General features: G+C 42.2%; 1 protein-coding gene across 8 annotated transcripts in view; it reads right to left on the reverse strand.

Annotated features, from left to right (window-relative positions):
* STARD13 (StAR related lipid transfer domain containing 13) overlaps window positions 1-13,523 on the reverse strand; it is a 387,713-nt gene that overhangs the window by 21,594 nt on the left and 352,596 nt on the right. For all 8 annotated transcript variants that reach the window (XM_053307369.1, XM_053307370.1, XM_053307371.1 and 5 more), the window contains 2 exons: window positions 12,825-12,998; window positions 7,165-7,324 (listed from right to left, as the gene is read on the reverse strand). In XM_053307369.1, coding sequence (XP_053163344.1) covers window positions 7,165-7,324; window positions 12,825-12,998 — 334 coding nt within the window. The remainder of the gene's footprint in view (window positions 1-7,164; window positions 7,325-12,824; window positions 12,999-13,523) is intronic.

The raw sequence follows: 13,523 nt of genomic DNA on the forward strand, positions 1-13,523 counted from the left end.
TCACTTGCCAAGAAACATCTTAGCTGAAGGACATGATTTTCAGATTAATTTTGCTCCCCTCTCCTACAGTTTTCTCTTGTCTTCCGTTAGAAAGTGGAGGTGGCAGAGGCATTATTTACACAGAGTTTCTGAGATATTTTTATTGTGCATTTTCTTCTGCAAGGAATTGTTGTAGTGATAGTCAGGCTTGAGGGAGGACTGGGCCTCAATTAGAGTAACTCCTTGGAAGGTGGGTCTCTACAAATAAGGAAGAAAGTACAGGAGCATCAATTCCTTGTGGCCCAATCCAGAGTGAAGGAAAGGATTTCCTCGACAATAGCCTATAGAGAAATAGGGGAGGGGTGTGTTAGAGTCCAGTTCTTCCCTGGAGCGAGGTCTATGTTGGGGGTAATTACTTATATAGCAGAGTATTTCAGGAGCTGACTCACTCCCATTACAGCAGATGTTAACAGAGTCTCAGAGGCAACAGCTTGTAAGTTATAAGCACGGAGATTTGTATAAGGTTAAACTATTCTACTTTATTCGAAGTCCATGATGATAGGGAAGTCCTATATATAACCACTGGCTATAGGAGCATGGTCCTTAGAGAGAGAGAGCTAGAAGCATTCTGGGAAGAAGAAGACGGAAGTCACTCCCAGGAAGTTGAGTACATTCTATCCTTAGAGAGATCATAGACGCAGAGATAAACAGGAGAGAGAAGGAGACCCTAACTATCTATCTCTACTCTCAATGCCCCTAGTGGTCATTAGGGATACTCATGCAAAAAGTTGATGCCATCTGGAGCTGGATCTGCAACAGTCTGATGAGCAAGTACAGTAAAGGAAGGAAGACTAACAGCCTTGAGCTGGTAATCAACTGGAAGTTCCTTACCTGGAAGTGAGTAGGAAGGATAGGGACCAGTTTATCTAGGGAATTTATTTTTAAGTGCTTGGATCTGACTGCGTGGTTCTTGTAGTTCTGGGGGAGTGTTTTACTTGAATAGAAGGAGTGGTTGTTGATGCCTCTATAGTTTTCTTGATCATCCAACTACTTCTCCACCCAAGCTTTTTCAGCTTTTTAAAATTTTTAGGTTTTAATCTGTGGTTGATTTTTGAACTGTTAAATTGTTTTAAGTTTTTGTATATTTTTAAAACTTGTTTTATGCTATTGTTAACTGCCCAGAGATGAAAGTTTGGGGCGGTGTACAAATTTGATAGGTAGATAAATAGATAGATAAATAAATCCTTGTTGTTGTTATAGAATGTCCTGTCCAAGTCACACGCTCTTGAAGACCTAAGGCTGCTCAAGCCTTTCTATTGGGAGGGGTTTTCCACTTAACACTCCCAGAATATTCCCTTGGAAGGGTGAATATGCTCATATTAAAAAGTATTGTGGCAGCCTACCTGGGACTCCTCACAGCTAGAGGAGGGATTTTGCATTGCCCCCCCCCTGATAGTTACAAACTGATAATTCTTCAAATGAGCCATCTATGTATTCACACAGTAATGTCCTTGTACAGCAATTCTCCGAAATGGAATTCACCTGAAGCAAATTCCTGCCCATGAACCAGATTTTATACCCAAGTGAAGCTGTATCATATCTCTTGGGATCCATTAGGATGGTTTTTCCTCATTTCAGGGTAGTCAAAGGGAAAAAATGAAAATAGTGGGCACTCTCCTGTTTTCAAGTGGCTTCATTCCTCCCATTTGTCTTCTGTTACATTTATATTAAGGTTGCAAGACTCATGGCTGATATCTGTCAAAATTATTTTGATAGATTTATGTTTTGCAGGTCTTAAAAAAACAAACTGCAATGTGGGAGGAAGGGGACATAATTGATCTGAAATGCCATTTTAAATGTAAGCCTTCACATATACAAAAGCCTCACAGACCAAAAGTCAACAAGAAGCAATCTGCATTAATTCACAGCCCGGTGTATGTTTATCATCCAACAAGATGGTTGCACTGAGCAACACAGAGCAGAAAATCAACAGAGAGCATAAAACCTCCAACTTATGGGAGAAAATGTTGCTAAAAGATCCAATGTCTTTTGAGCAGCAGCCAGATCTTCATCAAGAGAGTCCAATGGCAGTCTAATGAAGAGTCTTTTACCTATCAGGTAATGCAGTTCTCAGTATATAAAATAGCCTAAACTCTGGATCTAAATGCAAACAAGTCTGAAATGGTTCAGTTACATGCATCAGCAAAGGTCCTTACTAGGGTTGGGTATCACATCAGAGTAATAATTGAGTTTGATGAATCTAATTCAATGAAGGATATGCTGGACAATTTTGCATTCGTTTGGAATTGATATCGGGCCAATCAGGCTGACCCAATGCAAAATTGTCCAATATAATGGGATCAGACTGATTCAGTGTATTACATTCTTTTCTTTTTTTAAAATTCAAATCTGTTGTATCTTTCTCCATCTGGGAATTAGATGATTTTCCATCTATATATATATATTTCTCCTGGGTGTGCCCAGGAAAAATGCGTCCCGGCAGCCCAGCTGATTGGCTGGGCTGCGGGGGTACCTGATTGGTCCTGGCGCACCCAGGAGAATTGCCTGGCTGGGTGGCTGCGGAGGCAAGGCGGTGGCGGGCCCGGCCGAGGTGGGCCAGGCGGCGGCGGGCCCGGCCGCGGTGGGCCAGGTGGCGGCGGGCCCGGCCGCGGTGGCGGGCCAGCTAGAGGCACAGATGCTCTGTGCCCGGGCCCACTAGTATACAGAAAATGCTGAGGAAGGAAGGAGAGGAGTTATCTGATTGACATATCTAGCTTGCCAATGAAATAATGATTTTTCAAGCTTTCACCTGCTGAAAGCATGCTTTTTATTGGCTGATCTGCTTCTCCATTCCCTTCCAATCATATGAAGCCCACAGAGTAACATGTTTTCCCCTGAAAATGTGTCTATGAAGGCCCTCAGTGACATTTTTTCAGGAGACATTGGGGGCAGCAGAGACGAGTGAGGCTTGCTGAAAATCAACCCATCGCCTTAAGTGAGCTCAACATTCAGTTCTAATCATCTATCTGCCAGCAACTTGAGGAGGAAAATCCTCCCAGAAGGGGCTAGCGTACCTACAAGTATCCATGTTTTTAAAAAGAGAATAAAAGAAAGAGTTGCATCTTATTTCGTTATGAGTTAAAGCAAAAAATAATACACATTTTTAAAAAACTCCCATTACAGTATTTCCTATCAGTGATCAATCAATTCTGATCAAGCTCGATTAGATGCACGCCATGAATTTGTATGGGGGAATTGATCAAATTAGCTCTGTATCAGATTAGAATTGGATCAGATCTGATTGCTTGTTTTGAGTACAGTCCTAGACCTTACTAGGACCTGTTGCATCCAGCATTGCCTCCATTAGCTTCCAGTTTGTTTCTGGACCCAGCTGAAAGTGCTGGTACTGCCCCTAGATTCCTAATTGCCCTGGATCCATGGTATTTGAAAGGTTGCATCCTCCAATATGAGCTTGGATCACTCCAGTTGGAGGCACTGTTCTGCATTTTGAGGTACAGCGGGTGGCCACGTGAGAGATGCTTTTCTCAATAATTGCCTCCAGGATTTTCCAGTGGAATGTAAAGACGACCCCCCCCGGCAAAAGCGGCATTTAGAAAAATGCTTATTACTTAATGTTGCCACCAATACAGGTAATCTGCTGCTAATTGGTTTCAAACATTCTGCTGCTGTTTTTTGTTTTGGTAGGATTGTGGTTTATTGCCAGTTTTATGATGTATTTGATTACATGTTGCTTGGTTGTTCTTTTGGTGTTGGTAGACACATTGGGTATTTTATTGATAGAAGGCTGGGATAACATCCTTTTACTGCTACAGCTACTGCTCATAAACTTGTTGTTTCAGGAGAAACACTAGGTGGGGAGAGAGTAGGGAGAAGCTTTTCAAGGAGGAAAACCTTGGCACACTGGATCCAGCCCATGAACCTTACGTTGCTTACCAAGGGTGTATTCTATTTTTACATACGATGAATAGCAAAAAGACCCGTCCTACCTCCTTTTCCATTACAAGCAGGGAACCCCTTGTGTCCCCCCACCCCGCCCATTTATTGGCTGTGCTAGTGAAACAGATCCACTTCCAACACATTTTCATAACTGCTGAATAAGCATATACTTTAGCTAGTGCAGAACTGTAAATAACCATCCTGGAGTCAGAGACTCTTTATGTGTATAAAGAAAGCCCATGCACATCGTTTGGTCTAGGACCGTAAATAAAACTTCATTTGACTTGAAAGCCCATGCACAGCAGGGCTTTCAAGTGTCACTTCCAAACCACTCCCCACTGGGGGTGTTTATAGAACTTGTGATAAAACATAATGCCGTAGTATAGGAATGACAAAGGCAGTTCACATGATTGTTAATTGGGTAGGACAGGTGTGCTACTCAGCTTTGGAAGCTGTGCATGCTCTCCATTTTCTGTTGTGTGCTAGCAAAAACCTAGGTAGGAGAAGAGGGCGAGTAACTGCCTGCAAGAATGAAGCTGGGTAGAATAACTTTTCCTCCTACCTTGTTAAAATACCTCATTAAAACGGTGCCAACCTACCCAGCTCCTCAATCATAGATAATCACTCCCCATCCTCCTATCTAGGTTTTTACTAGCACACAATAAAAAATGGGGAGTGTGCACAGCTCCCAAAGCTAGGTAGGATGCTTGTCTTATCTAATTAACGATCATGTGAACTGCCTTACAGTAAGGCAACATTTTTTCTGGATTGTGGCAAGTAGTTATATATATGTTGACTCTTTTATCTCCCTTTTCTGTTCAGCCCCTCCCGCCCACTCCACAACCAGACAACACAAATAATAGAAGGAAAATGCTAGCTTCATGCATTATCAATGTTCTGGTGTGCTGGGCAAACGGGCAGAGTATTACATGGCACTTGACGCTTACTGAAAAAGTGCTTCTTTGCCTTTCTGCAGAAACAGCCCATAATATCCACTACATTTGAATCGGAAGGATTGGATTTCATGAAGAGATAATTAAACATCTCACTGCATTACACCTTGGAATGGCTACTCTTTGTTATTATATAACGATCTTTGACCTTTTATCATCTTTGTGTTTTGGAAAATGCTAAACTACAACCTGACATACAATCAAAAATACACCTGTAATTAAACACAAGCATGCTTTAACCTGGTCACATAAACATACTGATTGTAATGATTACCATAAGAGCTTTGTGAGGTCAGAGATGTTAACTGAATCAATGCTATATTGTTAGTGTATTTCACTCCTTTTTAGTTGCGTATATGCATGTCTGCAATAACCAAATCAGAAATGGAGGTACACTGCCTTTAGAGATTGTGAGAGACAGAGCTGGGTAAGACGGCTTTTCTTCCTTGTTCTACCCTCTTAATGATCATGTGAACTGCCTTATTATATAGAAATTGTAGCAAGGGTATTAACAAATACTGAGGTCATTGTCAAGCCTGATCAGTAACCCAGGCTTGAAGTGAGCCAGGAGAAGTGTGTGCCTCTTAGCTCAATCAGTGGTTACGAGGAACTCCATGCTGCCAGCAGTTGTTCCCGGTCTGCCGGCAGCCATCTGCTGAAGAAACCTGCCTTGGATCCCTTGGAGTTAAGCAACTACAGGCCTGTCTCCAACCTTCCATGGCTGGGCAAGGGGATTGAGAGGGTGGTGGCCGCCCAGCTCCAGGCGGTCTTGAAGTAAACTTATCTTGACCCCTTTTCAAATTGGCTTTTGGGCAGGGGAGACTGCCTTGGTCGGCCTGATGGATGATCTCCAACTGGGAATTGACAGAGGGCGTGTGACTCTGTTGCACTCAATAGTCATTATCAAATGCTGCCGAGACATCCAAAAGGACCAACAGATACTACTGATCATAGTATCCTTCTGGAACGTCTGAGGGGATTGGGAGTGGGAGGAACTGCCTTGCAGTGGTTCAGCTCCTACATCTCGGGCAGATTCCAGATCTTGGAGACTGTTGTTCTTGAAAATCTGAACTTTCATATGGTGTCGCTCAGGGCTCCATATTGTCTCCAATGGAATTTAACATCTACATGAAGCTGCTGGGAGAGATCATAACAAGATTTGGTGCAGGGAGTTACCAATATGCTGATGAAAGCTAAATTTATTTCTCCATGTTAACATCATCGGGAGAAAGCATAACCTCCCTAAATGCCTGCCTCGAGGCAGTAATGGGCTGGATGAGGGATAACAAACTGAGGCTGAATCCACATAAGATGGAGGTACTTATTGTGCATGGTCCAGAACTGGCAGATCAAAATCGTCTCCCCACTTCCGACCATGCACAATAAGTACCAACAGTGGTAAATATGCTGGTAACCTCCAGACTGGTCTTCTGCAATGTGCAATTTGTGGGGCTGCCTTTGTATGCAGTCCGAAAACTGCAGTTGGTATAGAATGTGGTGGCCAAGTTGGTCTCTGGGTCATCTCGGAGAGACCATATTACTCCTGTGTTGAAAGTGCTACATTGGCTGCCAATAGGTTTCCAGGCAAAATACAAGGTGCTGGTAATTACCTATAAAGCCTTAAACAGCTTAGGCCCTGGGTTTTTAAAAGAAAGTTTTCTTCACCATTAACCCCATTGCCTGTTAAGATATTCTGGAGAAATACATCTGCAGTTGCCACTGGCTCATCTGGTGGCTACTCGGGGACGGGCCTTCTCCACTGCTGCCCCTGGGCTTTGGTATGTGCTCCCTGTTGAGATAAGAGCCTCTCCATCTCTGGAAACAGATAAAAAGGCACTAAAGACATATTTGTTCACTCAGGCTTTTAATTAGATCTATAGTTTTAATACTTTTAATGTTGGGTTTTAAATGATACTAATGTAAATGATTTAAATGTTTATATGATTTTAATTGTAAACTGCCCAGAGATGCAAGTTTTGGACGGTATAGAAATATGTGAAATAAATAAATAAATAAATATGATAAAAGTCATCTTAACAGTGACTCTCTGTGTACTACTGTTATAATAGCCCTGTGCTTGACATATTTCTGTGAGTTGGCAACATGTAAGCCTTTCCAGCTTGTAAGTTGGAAATTTATTTACAATTTATGTGCTGCAGCTAAACTGTAGTGCAAATCAAGATAATCAAACCCAAAGGAATAAAGACCCATCGCAGTGAATAAACCTGCCATGGCCATTCTGAACATTTATAACATACAGAAACAAAGAACCTACCTGATCCAGACAATTGTTGCGTAAATAGCGTAAGGCTTGTTGTATGCTCTGTGGAAGGGGTTGCCCTGTTCTCTGCACATGGACTATTAAAGGCACACCAAAAATATTCTTATCCTTGTAGTCTGGAACTTTCATCCTCTTCATGAACTTTGGCACAGACCTGAAATGTATACATTGGGACTTATATGAGAGAAATGTGCAAGGCGAGAGCCTTAATTTGCGCAGAGTTTTAGGTTTCTAAATATCACAGAGGACAGACAGTTCCTGCCTGGAGGGTTTACTATCTAGGTCAGGCCTGCACATCAAGCCAAACACAGCTCACCAGCCATATAATGTGACCTCCATGTTTCTGCAATCCCAGGCAGGCAGCAAAAACAGATGGCTTACTGAATATCTGGTAGGGCATCCTACATGGCTGGTGGACTGCATTTGACCCAGTGGCTCCCAAGGACTAAAGTTGCATAGAAGGCTGGGTTTGACAAAGCAGTAGCAAGAATGGGAAAAGGTAACATGCTTAAAGCTTGTTTCCACATGATGTTCTCAAGCCTCAGGAGCGTGCATTTCCCCCCTCCCCTGCCTCCAAGGAATTCTACTTCTGATTTAGGTTAAAAACAAATCAAGATTGGTCATGACATCCAAACCAATTGATCTTGGATTATTCTAACCAACTTCCCTAAAATAAATCTAGATCTGAGCCCAAGTTTGAAGTGGGTATCCGATCTAGATTTATTTTAGGGGAGTTGATTAGAATAAACAAAGAATAGTCGGTTGGGTGCCACAACCAATTTTGGTTTTGTTTCTAACATATATCAGAAGTAGAATGCCTTGGAGGTTCATATGCATGTGTGGATTAGAGATTAGAGTTGCATGGAAACAGGTTTTAACAATGGTTCTGTGTGCTGTTTGAACTGGCCCATTGTCTTTAAATTGAGTGTATTTTATGTTTTCACCAATACACTGCTAATGGCAATCAAACATATGCTAACAATTTGTTCTACAAGGAAGTATTCTCCACAGCACAGCTTTCAACTGGCTCAGCCCGACACGCTTCCTTAGAAAATGCTTGACAATTTGAAGTGCAATAAATAATGGCAGAAGATTAAACTCGAAAGCACGTAGACTTAATTTCCTCAATGTGGCTCATTATGTCTGTAATCTCAAACTGCATGATTTATCAATACGATTCATTTACAGAATTACAGAGAGAGAACATTACATGCCAAATATATCCTGGGTGAAGCTCAGAGGATGGATTACGGGGAGATTCTCAGGGTTCTGCTCCAATTTAGTGATTTTAATTTCTTTTGCAAATAGATACAAAGAAAGGGATGCAGATTCACTTTGCAAGAGACGCATCACTTAAGCAGAGCTGAAGCACAGAAGGATTTTACTGTATGAGATGGGGAGACAATTATGATCTAAAGAAGATGTGTGGGGACTGTAGAGGAGGCACAGGGCAACCTGTGGGGTGTGGGACTGCTCAGGTGGAAGGTGAATCACCACCAAGCAAATGATGCTAATGGTTAGCTGGCAGGAGGGAGCTATATGGCTATTGTGCATTATGTGTGTACATTCATTTGTGGAATCAATGGAAAATGGATCAATGGGGCCCATTCAATTCCGTTTCCATGCATTCTAAAACAAACACAAATTGGTTCAAATAGAGTTCATTTTTGTGACCCCGTTCATTTTTTGTGTTAATAATAATAATAATAATAATAATAATAATAATATTTATTCTAACTTTAGTCGAGAAGAAAGAAAAACAAGTTAAAATAATCGACATAGCAGGTGATAGAAGAAGGAAAAAAAGAAATAGAAAAACCAACAAAATACAAAGATCAACAAATTGAAACTGAAAGGCTGTGGCAGAAGAAGACCAAAATAATCCCAGTAGTAATTGGCGTCCTGGGTGCAATCCCAAAAGACCTTGAAGAGCACCTCAACACCATAGGGGCCACAGAAATCACCATCAGCCAATTACAAAAAGCAACTTCACTGGGAACAGCTTATATTTTGCAACGATATCTAGAATAACAACAACAATATTGATAATAAAATTCTGGCATCCCTGGTCCTTGGGAAGGACTCGGTGTCTGGATAAAACAAACCAGTCAATAACACCTGTCTGACTGTGTAAACAAGAAATAATAATAATTTTATAATAATAAAACGTGGTTGCCATGTGCAGCTACCTCCTGGCAGGTGCCATCTTGAATACTCACGCTGCTCTGGGATGCTGCTGCAAGCCAGCGCAGTGAGTTGCAAAGCAGGGTATTCAAAACAACACCCACTGGGAGGCAGCTTTGCACTGCAGCAATTGCTGCCACTGATACAGGTGGCAAAAACTAAGTAAACGTAGTATTTTAAGCATAGAAAAATAAATCAGGATCCTCCAAATAGGTTTCAAAAGAAATGGTGCAGGGTCCAAATGATCCTAAAACAAATTAAAATGCAGGCCATGAATGTGAGTGGGGTTTCAAAATGATTTGTTTTTTACATGCCCACCTATAAACATTCAGTCAGGATTTCCAAGTACCAGTGTGACCTGTGGCAGAGGTGGGCCAAGTGGAGGCAACATTTAGGGAGGCTACCTTGTTTATCAGACTCTGTCTAACAGAAGCACCCATATCTGTGGCCAGCTCACTAGTCCGGTTCTACATAATTTGGTCCATGCCGCGGATATGTATGGTAAAGGCACAACTTCTTCTTTTTTTTTTAAAGGGTTGACTTTTTGACCCCTGTATGACCATACAGGAGAACCTCATTATCCACAGATTCAATATGCAGGGATTTGTGTAATACCCGACTTCAGTATACGCAGACACCCGACTTTGGCATACGCAGGGGGGAAAACATTGACTTTCCATATCCGTGGGTCGGGGTGGCCGGAAATTACCGCAGAGGTCATTTCCAGCTGCCATTTTGTTCAGAGGCACAAAATGGCTCCATTTAAGTAAAAAAAAAAAAGGGGGGGGGAATCACTGATTTTCAGCAATGGGGGCATTCCAGGACACAGCACAACTCGGGGGGAACATCAAAGCAGGGTAAGGGGCTCCTCACTGAACATCGGCAGATTTTCAGCCATTTTCGGCAAACCAGGAACTTAACCCCTGCATCCCCATAGCCCCAATGCCTCAATATTAGCTGTTTCCATATCCGTGGTTGCAGCCAGGAACTGAACTCCTGGGAATATCGAAGTCCACTTGTATTGCTATAAACATTATGCTGTAAAAAATAATAATAAAGAATGCCCCTCAAATACATTACTTTTTTGCAATTTAATCTTTAATATTTCCAAGAGTGAATGTCTTGCTGCCCGCTGCAGCACTGAAATCCACACAGCATCCCTAGAATGAGGAGCAGAAGGATGACCACCCTTAACCTATGCATGTTTCATGGTCCTAACAATCTGGAAGAGGGATAAAGTAGGCACTGAGAGACAGGAAGAGAGGATGCCACGTGCTCCCAACCCACCAGTATGGCCTGCAAGCTGAACAGGTGAGGAAGGGAGAGCACAGTCATTTAGGAGACCTGAACCCCCACAACCCACTCTGGACATGTAAGCAGGACTCTGCTTCCTCCACACACTCACATTCTCATATATAAGTATTCATATCCAACTTCGATGCTTCATTTCTCCCCTTTTCTTCCTCTTCATTTTACAGGCGAGATATTTTTCTTTATACAGCACTGCATATATTTTCTCTATGGCTAATATCTAGCACTAATCTCTAGACATTCCTCTCCCGCTGAACAAGTGATACATGATGCAGTTTACTAATTACAAAGCTCTTACATTAATTTATGACAGACTGGGTAAAAATCATGCCTGCATTTATTTCTCTTGTTTATTTAGAGCAGAGAACAAATCTCTTGGTGGCACATATTTTACCAATGAAGGCCAAAAAACAAAAATCTTGCTCTGACTGCCTTTCACTATAAAATGAGAGTAATAACCTCTAGAACGAAATCTCATATTGGCCGCTTAGATCTCAGCTCATGCCATCAAGTGCTCATCTAGAAGTACGTTAGTACTACGAATCTAGATGCAGCAGTTTATATATATATTCTCTCTATATTCATTTTCTAGGATTAAAAAAAACCTAGAGAAGAGACGAGGCCATTACAAATTCATTCAAGCCCTGAAGGATAGCAATGTTTTGTCCTGGGACAACAAGTGAAGACAGGCCCCTGAGCCTCACCTCCCCACCTTCTTCTTTGGAGAGGCAGAAAGAGGAGAACAAAGAGCAAGCTGTCACTCAGCTGGTGTGGCCTCCCTAATCCTCAGAGGCCCAGGGATGTTTGCCACCCCCCCCTTGTTCAATTATAGCTACACCCTTGCTTGTCCCACCTCCAAAGCATGGAAAGTGGAAAGCCAAGATGCTCCACACCATGTGAGTAGCAAAGACATTGTACAATCTCATCTATTGGGATTGCTTTCAATTTAGGCTCCATAAACCCACACGTTGCCTTGGCCTTCCATCTCACCCTTTCCCTCTGGAGGTTGCAGGCAACGGTGAAGCTGAGGTTAGGATGGGGAAACTGGGCACACTGACCATCTGCTTTCCATGTATGCTTTCACGGAATTGGCCTTTGCCCTCAAGATTGCCTCCTTTGAAGTGGCTACAGAGGAGTCTAGATTCTGTGGGAGGACTTTAAAAGAGCCCTCTTAGATCAGGGCAGCAGATTTTCCTTATGTAATCACACTAGTGTTACAGCAGCTATTTAGTGCTACTTACTGTACATAGGAAGCTGCCCTGTCCCAAGTCATTGGCCTATGCAGTTCAGTATTCTCTACACTGACTGGCAGCAGCCCTCCAGGCAGATATTTTTCCAGCCCTTGCTGGAAATACCAGGAAGAGAACCTGGGACATTCTGCATGCAAAGCAGATGCTCTTCCACTGAGCTATGGTCTTTCCTGTTATCTGTGGCCATTTGAAACGCTGCCAGCATTTCCCCCGCCACTGTGCCCTCATAATCCACAGATGACTTATATTGCTTAACTTTCTCTCAGTTCATTTCTCATTGATTGAGATGGGAAATGTGAAACATTATAACTTTAGAAATGCATGATGGATTTTCACCAGTCAAGCAAAAGCGAGAGCCTATATACATGTTTTTTTAAAATGTAACCTAACTGTTAATAGGATATATTAATGCATTTGGGGGGATGGAGGGAGGTTGTGTGTGACCCTCCAACCTCAATGCACAAATCTGAAATGATGATAACTCTGCCACTTTTCATCCAATTTTCACAATGGCCAAAGGTCATTGTGGCTGGGGATTATAGGAGTTGAAATCTAACAACCAAGCAGTGTTTCCTCTAACAGGGATTCCCAGATGTTGTGATGTTGTTGACTACAGCTCCCATAATCCCCAGCCAAAGACCATTGCAGCTGGGGATGCTGGGAGTTGTAGGCAATGACATCTGGGAATCCCTGTTAGAGGGAGCACTGGACCCAAGTTTGAGAACCACTGTCTTACACTACTTGTATGCTCCATGACAAATTTCATACTGATAAGACAATTTATGTTGATTTTATAATGAATACAATATTCAGGTTTTACAGGAACAGAAACATGAAAAGCAGATGCTTTAACTATACATCTGCACACACTGCTTCATAATATATGCATACCTCACATACAGTACTTACCATGTCCAGCCATGCTTGTTTGACATGGAGTATTTTTCCATGATAGCAGTAAGACGAAGCAGGGAAAATTTTTGCAGCAGATTTAACTGAGCAGCTGACTGACTGCTGATCTGCAGTGATCCTATGGCATGGCTCAGTTGGTGAGAGATCTGGAAACTATGCCAACGTAATCGCCTTTAGACAAACAAAACAAAATGGAATAATGCCTGATTATGGTGACAGATTTGATGCCTATAAAATGCCTCTGTGCATGTCACATGTGCAGGTGTACAGGTTTTGCATCTGCTGTAGCCCATTCTAGTATAAATCCAGAGTGCCTTGAGAGATTGTTGTTACAAAAAAAGAAAGAAAGAAAAAAAAGAATCAATTTAAAAATCCTAAGAAATGTTACAGCTACCATTAGAACCAATGAGGCGCAAAATCACCACCCCATTTACTTCTGTGACATCTACATAAGAAGGTGTACAATCTCAAGCTTCAGAGCACGATCTAGAATCTTACTGTGCTAACATGAATCCCTCCAGCTTATAGGGTTGCCAAACCTCCAGAACTGGCCTGGACTCTGCAGAAACTGACATCAATCTCTGGGTGACCAGTGAAAGCAATCCTGGAGATTTTAATGCAACACTGTGAAACGTGATATCGTGATTCTTCAACCTTGGAGAAGCCGCTGCCAGTCTGTGTAGACAATACTGAGCT

This window comes from Hemicordylus capensis, chromosome 3 (assembly GCF_027244095.1).
Source record: "Hemicordylus capensis ecotype Gifberg chromosome 3, rHemCap1.1.pri, whole genome shotgun sequence".
Classification (NCBI taxonomy): domain Eukaryota; kingdom Metazoa; phylum Chordata; class Lepidosauria; order Squamata; family Cordylidae; genus Hemicordylus; species Hemicordylus capensis.